At 37.6% G+C, this 10,981-nt stretch overlaps 1 protein-coding gene across 3 annotated transcripts in view; it reads left to right on the forward strand.

Moving 5' to 3' along the window:
• The window catches only part of AK3 (adenylate kinase 3), a 20,437-nt gene extending 13,517 nt beyond the window's left edge, over window positions 1-6,920 (forward strand). For all 3 annotated transcript variants that reach the window (XM_055578173.1, XM_055578174.1, XM_055578171.1), the window contains exons 4-5: window positions 634-752; window positions 6,696-6,920. In XM_055578173.1, the coding sequence (XP_055434148.1) occupies window positions 634-752; window positions 6,696-6,816 (240 nt within the window). In that variant the 3' untranslated portion in view covers window positions 6,817-6,920. The remainder of the gene's footprint in view (window positions 1-633; window positions 753-6,695) is intronic.
• Window positions 6,921-10,981: the final 4,061 nt, after the last annotated feature.

Here is a 10,981-nt window from a genome sequence, read left to right on the forward strand (position 1 = left end):
TGATTTTCTACTGTGCCAGGTGGTGTGTCAAGAATTGGGGCAGTAGGGATTAATGACACCTTGGGTTATTTAGGGTTTACAGTTCAGATTCTCAATCTGTAGCTGAATCCTTTTCATATATGTATAATATCACAGGCTTCCCTGGTGGTTCAGATGGTAAAGAATCTGCCTGCGATGCAGGAGACCTGGGTTTGATCCTTGCGTCAGGAAGATCCCCTGGAGAAGGGAATGGCTACCCACTCCAGTATTCTTGCCTGGAGAATTCCATGGACAGAGGAGCCTGGAAGGCTGCAGTTGCAAAGAGCTGGACACAACTGAGCAACTAACACTTTCACTTTTTTTTATAATATAATACATATAATATACATGTAATATATAATACCAAATTATTTAGAGGCTGCTTAAAGACCCTTTTGCTGTAAAGAGAAGGTGATTGTCACCATGGAAACATTTCCTGGGGTCTCATGGCTCTGTGTTGCAATGACCTGGATTTGAATTTGATTCCATTTATTTAAAAAGCACATTTTGTGTTTGGTGCTTACATAGATGTCTGTTTACAAATCAGTTAACTACCTATAAAAATATCCTTCAAAACTATGACACTTGATGCCAGTCCTTCTAACTCCCATTTAGGGAATTGATGATCTGACTGGGGAGCCTCTTGTTCAGCGTGAGGATGATAGACCAGAGACAGTTGTCAAGAGACTGAAAGCTTATGAGGCTCAAACAGAGCCTGTCCTGGAGTACTACCGGTGAGTTGGTCGCTTTTCAGAATTTCTCTTACATGATGAATTACTAAATCGTTTTCTGATCTTTCATGCTTTCCAGCCAAAATGCTAAACTACCAGACGATCCAACCTGAATTAGTTTAAATAATAAAAGGAAATTTATTTGTGAAACAAATCCAGAAGGTAGTTTGGGCTTCAGCTGCCCCCAGGTTTGATCAGAATTTTGCTCATCTCCAGTTTGTATTGGCTGTCCTTATACTTCCTGCATAGTTGCTGACGGTTGCTAGGGGCAGGCACAGCATCCTATTTATAACAGGGTGAGGGGCCACCTTTTCCCCAGTGAACAGAAGTGCTAGCCAGTGCTGGGACTGGCTATCCCAGCCAGTCACTGGGATGGGAGAGATTATACTGATTGGTCCACACCCAGAGCAGGCAGTGGGTCAGTCTCACCCAAACTCTGCTGTCTGGTGGAGGGAGGGCTGGCGTGAATGCCGGGAAGGCAAACCTAACGGTGCCCACTCCCTGTGACAGTAGAGGACACTAGAGCACAAAAGCTTAAAGGGCAACTAATCCTCAGATCATTTATTTGGCAAATAGTGTTTAAAAGTTTTCATTTTTACATAGTTTTTTGACTCCTCAGGGAATTCATATCCCACCATGAATACAGGAACTCTAGTGAATTAATGTTTGGCTCGGGCCAAGAAACAATTCTGTTTCTTTATTCAGCCTTCCCCTCTCCTAACAGAGGGTTGATTACATTCACTTTCCTGTATTCACTCACTTACTGAATAATGACTCAGCATTAAGACAGGACAGTGCTGTGGTAGAGCACTGACTCTGGAGCCAGAGTGCCTAAGCTCAAATCCCAGCTCACCATTTATTAACTTGGCCTTAACTTCTTGCTTAACCTCTGTTTTTTTCCATGCAAAATGGGATTGAGACTGGAGGGTTGAAAGGTAGAGTTAACATGTGTAATTCTTAGAATTGTGTCTGACACACATTAAGCACTATACTTATTATAGTGCTATACTATATTAGCTATTATTAGCTATTACTATTATTATTAGCTATTAGATTATTAGCTATTACTATTGTTGTTGTAATTGTGTAACTATGCAGTGAATTCTGAAGTAGCAGTCTCCAAATTATTTTAAGAGTTATTTCTGGAGGATGAAATTACAAGGAAGTTGGCAATTCACTTTCTTCACTGTTAGTATAATTTTGTGATTATATAATGAGCCTGGCTCCTGCAGATTACCAGCTGTGTGGCCCTGGGCAATGTGTTTGAACATCTGTGCCATGAATTCTTCATTTGTAAAATCAGAGCAATTATTATATAGTACCTTCTTTATAGGGTTGTTAAGGGATTAAATGAGAGAATCCATACAAAGACTTAAAAACAGTCCTGGCACTGTTGAATCACTCAGTATTGATGAATATTGTTTACCCTGTGGACACTATGCTAGGCCAGTGATCCACACAGATAATTAGACCCAGTCTTTGTCAAGCCCCAAAGAAACTCAGCTTTCTTTGTGAGGCAAAGTGCTGGGTAAACAGTATTTATCATACAGTGTGCTGGGTGCTTATATCAATCAGGAACCCAATTCACACAAGCTTTAGCAAAAGGGAAATTTATTGGTCATGTAACTGAAGAGTCCAAAGGTAGATGGTTTGGGTCCAGGTGTTCAAACAGAGTCATCAGGCCTCTGTCACTCTTAGCTTTGTTTTCCCGTGTTGGCATCAATCTCAGGTGGGCTCTACCTGTGTGAGCCCCTCAGCATTCCAGCTCACTTCCTCCCAGTTCATCTACCCCAGAAAAAGAGAGTCTCTTTGGTCTCAAAAGTCACTAACTAGCTCTGATCATGTCCATCCATGAAGCTGGGAGGTGGGGACTATCCCGTCTGAGTCTCATGGACTGAATTTAGTGAAAAGGTGGTTTCCCAAAAGTGGGTTGTTATTCATTCAAAAGTAACCAGAAGAAGGGAGAGCACATTGTTGCTGAGCTGGTAGCAACACTGTGAGTCTATTAACGGAAGTCATGACTGAATGCAGTGGAAGTACAGAGGCTGTAAGCATTAGTTCTGTAAAATGTGGGAGGGGAAGTTGGGGAAGGCTGTAGAGATGAAGTGTATGTCCTGGGTCCCTATCTCAGGAGATACCCTAGTCTTTCTGAGCTTCTGGCTTTTGCTACTTCTTGCCCTTAATTGAAACTTTAACCTCTAAGCTCCTGTACATAGATCTAGGACTGAACTTAACCAACAATTTAAAATGGTATTTGCAGTAACCTTAGTGAGAACCAGCATTGTTATTTTAAAATACTGACAGTTACATTGTTGCTTTTAAAACTCTTCTCAGCTGTGGGACATTTGATAGTATAACTAGGTCTCTGTTTACAAGCGACATGATGCTCTTTTTAGAGGACCAACAGCTTAAGCCAGTTCTATTTTATTACATAGAAATGAAGGTGACAAATGTTCGTCCAAGGTTCAGCCTTAGGACTGAATAGGTGTGCATAGTTGTTCCCTTGGAAGCAACCTGTTGACCCACTTGTGACATAGGCTTGATTTTAAGATGGCTCTTCAAGAGGCTTACAACAGTTAAGAAGCTTGTTCTATTGAAAACTTTATAAGATGCTTGTGAACTTAGAAGCAGGAGGGCTTTAGCAGATGTTTATTAACCCAGGAAACATTATTTAAGTTAGTCTTTAACTGTGGCAAATCTTATGAGGAATGCATAAAGGAATGTTTTTGTTCCCAGTGAAACATCTTAAAAACTTGCAGAGGTATGACTGATCCTGTTTTTAGAAAGTGATAAACCAGAGTTCTTGCTCTTCTGCAGCCTTAAAGCCAGTGTGTATATGAGTAGTTGGAGGAGGAGAATGAATAATAGGAATGCCACAATCTCTGGCAGGAATTTTTCCGTTTTGAAAAACAACCCCTGGATTTTGATCCTTCTCACCATCGAACCTCAAGGAACTAGTGAGTACAGACTTTGATTGCTGGCCTGGTAAAAAGCCAGACAAATCTGCCTGGGAAGAATGGACAAACCCAGTAGGAAACATGATAAAAACAACATTCTAGAATTCCCCTTTCCTTTAAAATTCAGAAGGAGGGCACAGAGGAAAAAAAACCTAGGTGAAAGAAGGAAGGCTCATCAAGTATTAGGAAGCTGTCTTGCAGAGAGGTAAGCAGACAAAAGAAAGCCAAGGGTGTTCTAGTGTCTGACAAGACCCGTTTTGAAGCCTACTACCATTTTGGTGATTCAGGTTATTACTTTACATCCCTAACACAGTTTCATCAGTAAAATAATGAAACTTGAGTTTTAAATAGGATTAAATTATTATATGTAAAGCACTTAGCATGTGCTCAGAAAATGATAGATGCATCTCAAGTGACCATTTTTGTTAGCCAGAGGGCACAAATGAAACCAAAATCTAGATTTTCCAGCACCCAGCCACGCGCCTTTCATTCCTGATCACACAGATCTGTACTTACTGAGACCATTAAATCCACACTATTATCTTAAAAAAAAAAAAAAGAAATTATTTATTTATTTTTGGCTATGCCAAGTGGCATGTGGAATCTTAGTTCTCTATTCAGGGATTGAACCCAAATTGGGAAGTACTCAACCTATCCATTTTTAAAAAAATTTTTATGATAAAAGCCATTTTGACAGGTGTGAGTTGATCTGACTTTGGTTTTGGTTTGTATTTCCTTGATGACTAGTGATGGTGAACATCTTTTCATGTGTCTGTTTGCCATCTGTATGTCTTTGGAAAAAGACATGTTAAGGTCCTCTGCCCATTTTTAAATCAGGTTGTTTATTTATTTTTTTTGATGTTGGGTTTTGTATATTTTGGATATTAACCTCTCATCAGATATATCACTTGAAAATATCTTCTCCCATTCAGTAGGCTGCCTTTTCATTTTGTTGATCTTCCTTGGCTATACAAAGTCTTTTAAGTTTGATGTAGTCCCATTTGTTTATTTTTGCTTTTGTTTCCCTTGCCTGAGGAGACAGATCATATATATATATATAATATACACATACACACATAATATATATCATATATATATACAATGTATATACATGTTGTATATATGTTAAGGCTGATTTCAAAGAGTGTACTGCCTGTGTTTTCTTCTAGAAGTTTTATGACTTCAGATCTTACATTTAGGTCTTTGATCCTTCTTGATTTTCTTTATATTGTGTGAGAAAGTAATCTAGTTTTATTCTTTTGTGTGTAGCTGTCCAGTTTTTCCAACACCATTTATTGAAGAGGCTGCATTTTCTCCCTTGTATATTCTCGCCTTCTTTGTCACAGATTAACCTGACCATACTGCAGGTTATTTCTGGGCTGCCTATTCAGTTCCATTGGTCTGTGTATCTGGTTTTGTGCTAGTGCCATTACTATTTTGGTTACTGTAGCTATGTAGTATAGCCTGAAGTCAGGGAGCGTGATGTCTCCAGCTCTGTTGTTTCTCAAGATTGTTTTGGCCATCCGGGGTCTTTTGTGTATCCAGATGTTAGACTTTTTGTTCTAGTGCCATGAAAAATGCCACTGGGCACTTCCCTGGTGGTCCAGTGGTTAGGAATCCAGTTTGCAATGCAAGGGATGCTGGTTTGATCCCTGGTCCAGGAAGATCCCACATGACACGGGGCAGCTGAGCTCACCTGCCACAACTAATGAGCCTGTGAGCTGCAGCTACTGAGTCCATGTGCCTTAGAGCCTGTGCTCTGCAACAGGAGAACCACTGCAATGAGGAGCCCTCGCACCATGAGTAGCCCTCACTTGCTGCACCTAGAGAAAGCCGGCATAGCAATTAAGACCCAACACAGCCAAAAATAAACATTAAAAAAAAAATGCTGTTGGTATTTTGTTAGGAATTGCATTGAATCCATAGATTGTCTTGCATAGTATGGTCATTTTAACAACACTAATTGTTCCAATCCATGAACAGGATATATCTTTCCATTTTTTAATGTCTTTTTCAGTTTCTTTCATCAGTGCCTTATAGTTTTCCAAGTATAGGTTCTTTACCTGCTTGATTAGATTTATTATTATTTTTTTTAAATGCAGTTGTAAGTGGGATTGTTTTAATTTCTCTGATAGTGTGTTATTAGTGCATAAAAATGCAACAGATTTCTATAATTTTGTATCCTGCAGCTTTACTAAATTCATTTATTAGTTCCAATAGTTTTTTGGTGGCATCTTTAGGCTTTTCTATATACAGTATCATGTCATCTGCTGAAGTGACAGTTTTAGTTCTTCCTTTCCTATTTGGACTGCCCCCCCCCCCCCCCTTCTGATTGCTGTGGCTAGGAATTCCAAAACAAAAGTGCTGAGAGTGGAATCTTTGTCTTGTTTCTGATCTTAGAGGAAATGCCTTCAGCTTTTCACTATTATATTGGCTCTAGGTTTGTCATATATGACTTTTATTACACTGAGGTATGTTACCTCTATATCCACTTTGTTGTAAGTTTTATAAAAAATGGATGTCAAATTTTGTCAAAAGCTATTCTGTATCTTTTGAGATGATCATATGATCTTTATTCAATTTGTTAATGTGGTGTATCACATTGATTTGAATGTATTGAACCATCCTTAAGACCCTGATGCTGGGAGGGATTGGGGGCAGGAGAAGGGGACGACAGAGGATGAGATGGCTGGATAGCATCACTGACTCGATGGAGGTGAGTCTTAGTGAACTCCGGGAGTTGGTGATGGACAGGGAGGCCTGGCGTGCTGTGATTCATGACGTTGCAAAGAGTCGGACATGACTGAGCGACTGAACTGACTCACCGACTGGGACAAATGCCACTTGATTGTGGTGTATGATCCTTAACTGTTGAATTTGGTTTGTTAGTATTTTTCTGAGGATTTTTGCATCTATGTTCATTTGTGATACTGGCCTGTGATCTTCTTTTTTTATTGTCAGACCTGTCTTGTTTGTTTTTTATCCTTAGGAAAAAAGGGGTGTTGGAAACATTCTCTGGAACAGAAACCAACAAGATCTGGCCACACGTATATGCTTTCCTACAAACAAAACTTCCACAAAGAAGCCAGGAAACATCAGTTACTCCATGAGGAAAAGTGCATGTAACTAGGAAGATGAGCAGAAGCTCCTTGTCTTGTGCATTTACAGGTTCCTTGTCCTAAGACTCTGGCCTGTATAAATTCTTTGAAAATTATGTTAGTTTCATTTCTGCTGATTTTAACCTGGAAATTAAGGATGTGCCAAAAGAGTCAGTTATGAAGATTCATCTTCTGAAATGTTTAGTGTGTTTTATCTAGTTACCTTCTAACTAGATAAAATTAGAATTTAATTAGCACAATTATAAAACATTATAAACGTCTAACTAGACTTTTGAAAATTGTTGAGTGTAACTGAAAGGGCAATTGGTAGTCTAAGTTTTGTTCAGAAAAGAAGTGGTGGATAAAGTTTCCTTATTTTTCTGGAGAAGTAGAATAAGAAAAAACTTCTGTATCACTTGTGGAAAGTATCTTATCAGAGGCTTGTGGATAGTGATGCAAAAAAAAGAGACCTCTAGCACTGTGATACACACAGACTGTGGGACACTGTCTATGGAGTTCCTTGGAGGGGGGAGGGGGGGGGAAGCAACTAAATTTGCTGCCTTTTATTGACCTCAAACAGATTGCCAGATATTTCTCCAGCAAAATGGGTTTATTCGGAATCAGCAGATAATTGCAATTTGGAGTCTCAACCATGGTGAGCCAGGTGCAAGTCCTCCCCACAGCATGGGAATGACAATACTTTTATAGAACAAGTCCATGGCTTTTCGTTGGCTGAGTCCTTGCCAGAAGTCTTGCCTTCTTCCTTTTGGGCTATGCTATCTTCACAAGGCATGAGAGCTCCCCCTCGTGGTCTCCTGACTATTGAGGTTTCTGGGGTTTTTTTACACTTTATACTAGCAACCTTTCGATAACCATATATCCTATATTTTGTTGTTTTAAAACACAACTTTCACTTTACTCCAGATTTTCAGTTTGCGATAAAAATGTATCAGTTAGCACATAGCAAAATGTATTTTCCTATCACTTTTCTTTTGAAAATCCTGTGTACTGAGGGATACGACTTGTTAGAAATTGACATCGTAAATTCTTGTAAAAGCACCAAAGTTGGATTTCCAACAGAATATGTAATTAAACTCTCATGCTTTCAGAAGTTACTCAGGTTGAAAAATGTGCACTTTAGGACCTACTTGCCAGTTTCTTTTTTGATCCCAATGTATGATGTGCCTTGATGAGTAGCAAATTGAAGGAAGGAAGACAGGGAAGGAGGGAAGAAGGAAAGGAGACTCATGGCATTAGGTTAAGTAAGAATACTTTGTCATTAGGAAATAGATCAGGTTTGCCTGGGGGAAACTCCCTTGACATAAATAAAAATCATAATTAGTAAACAGGTATAGAAATTAAAAGGATTTACACAACATATTAAAAAGAAATCAGGAAACTCATTGATTTGGCTTAGAAGAGTTCTTTATTCCTAATCAAAGAAGTTCACACTTGCTCATGTTCACTGCTATCCTTCCTTAATGGGGAAGAACTCTGCCAGTGAATGTAATCTGTGCAGCCATTTTAAAATGAAAATGATTTGATTCCTTAGAAGGGCAATAGGATGCATGCTTATGTACAGTGGTAGGAAGAGTGGGGCAATATGAGAGGTGAAGGAGAAATCTGACAATATCTTCAATTCTCTTACTTGGTGCTAGATTAAATGAAATGAGTCATTGTATAAGCTGTTATTAACTGCCTTTGAAAATTTGGCCCATTTTATTCCAGGCACTGAAAATACAAATGCTAGCAAGTGATTCTTATGTATCTTGTGGGGAAAAAAAGCTGACTTTTCTTTGATTTTTAAAAGTTCAGTACTGATCTTTCAAAAATGTACTAAGGCTTTTTAAAAAGGATTATGGTAAACATTCACATAACTGCCTTATTTCAATGTTAGTTATGTACATTCTAAAAATGTTGGGTACTAATTATTCAGTTTATCAATGAATTAGCATTAAATGAAAATTCAGAACTGTGAGTATTACTTGGTCTTTGGTAACACACAGGGCCCACTCTAACTCACCTTCCCTTTATTGCCCTCATGTCTCATTGGCTTCTGAGTTAGTCTCTGCTTTCTAATAATTGTCTTAGAACACTTTTACATATATAGGTTGGTTTCATTTTACCCTTTATTTCCTGCTGCAGTATTGCAGCCATACTGGCCTTCTTGACACTGTCAGATTTGGGAATCAAAAAGAGGGATAGAAGAACATGGCTATGAAAATCAAGACCTGTCCTTCCTGTGATCATTTCCTCTCCACTCCCAAAACTAAAGTTTTGCATACAACCATGACCTTGGGAAACACCTGTGCTATTACAAGAAGAACTTGTTTTCTGCTGTAATACCTATCATGATCTGTGTGCCACATGGAAATGTGTCCAGAGCTGACTGCCATGGCCAGAAGCTACTGTGCCTTAGTTAAAAGCTAGTAAGGCTTCAAACCATTACCCTGTTTTCTATAGCACCACAGTTATTTTGGTACACCTTTCATAAGCAGAGTGTGTTGTGGGAAATGCAAATTGGCAGTTAGTACCATCCAGAAATTTTATTTATTAATTCCATTTATTTCTTTTTCTATTTATTTCTATTTCTTATTGAAATAGTTTAGATTTCTAAACCCTGCCCGACAACTACTTCCCTCCAGCTATTTTCAATGGCACTTGAACAAAATATTTTGGACATTCATAGTTTGTGACAAAACTTACCTAACAAATCATAGTAATTGAAGACCTCATTATATTAAACTGCTATAATATTCAACAGCAATAAATTTTAAAACATGTTTATAAGTTGTCTTTTCATTGACAAAAGAAAAAAAAGACACTGGTCAACTGCAAAAACACCCTTCCTATCTTTGCAATTCAAGATTCTGATTTTAGAAATTATAGTTTAAAATTTTTAAACACAAAATAATCTGTGTTTAAAGCTTCTGGTAAAAGCCAATATACTTCGAGTCCACATCCAGCTATAGCTTTTTTTTTTTTTTCCTTTCAGCTCACTAATAACTACATTTAGCACTGAGTAAAAAGTTAAAATTGCTATGCATGTAAAATTGCATGGTGGAAGAATGTCACCAAAGTGTGAATCAGTTTGGTGATGTGTCATATTTTACCAAAAGACTCTATAAAAAGTGTTTGAAGAGTAAGTAGCATGACAAATGTCATTTAACAAAGTGAAATATGTGGGAGTTTTTAAAAAATCAATTTCATACTTAGAAAAGATGAAAACTTTAAGTCTTATTCTTTGAGGTTTATGACAATGGTTTCAACTTCATTATTAGATTTTAAGCAATTCATAATCAACTTTTATTCATCATTGTACCTCTTCCCGCCATCGGCTTACATAGTAAGCAAGCACATACTTATTAGATGAGTCAGCTTCTCAGAAGACCTGTGAAATAGCACATACATGTCCATTACAGATGGGAAATGAATGTGCAGACTTTTAAAATGCATAGGAAATAGAAGCAAAACTGAAATGAAAAGCCTGACCCTCAATTGAGATAAGTACATTTCTGTCCTGTATCAGTTTAAGAACTGAAATACATGACCAACTTTGAGAACAGTAAACTGACATCTTTTTATTTGTCTCTGAAAATATCCCAAGATTAACTTCAAAATCACTTTGCCTAAACTCACAATCAATATTTTAATCTTGTAAAGCCACTACTAAACTATATTTATGTTCTTTGGGCACCATTTTAGTTTACTTTTAAAAGGGTAATAGGAATGCCAGTCTGACAGAAGTCCCAAGTTTCCTAGAGAGAAATTACAGGAGAATGTGAGCTCACTAGGCAAAATTTGAAAGAACCCACGGTATAACTGGATGAGAATATTACTCATCTCTCTCTCCTAGAGAAGAATCTTTGATTTAAATCAGTTATATCTACCACCACTGATAAAACTGAACTAACAAGAAATGTAGTGATAGCTATTTTAAAAACATCTTTCATTAGAAGATTAATTTATCAATGAAGTAAGAATCTCTGATACCAAAGATGCTTCATTTGTTTAGATTTTCCATGGTTTGTATAATTTGTTTGGAGAAAATTGTGCAACCTGAAAAATAAATTATTCCTTTGCTTAGTATACCTTTATTACTTAAGAAACAGAAGATATTTCTCCTAATAGGAATTCGTTCTTAGCAAAATAAAGAAAAATAAAAAGGATGTCAATT

This window comes from Bubalus kerabau, chromosome 4 (assembly GCF_029407905.1).
Source record: "Bubalus kerabau isolate K-KA32 ecotype Philippines breed swamp buffalo chromosome 4, PCC_UOA_SB_1v2, whole genome shotgun sequence".
Classification (NCBI taxonomy): Eukaryota; Metazoa; Chordata; class Mammalia; order Artiodactyla; family Bovidae; genus Bubalus; species Bubalus kerabau.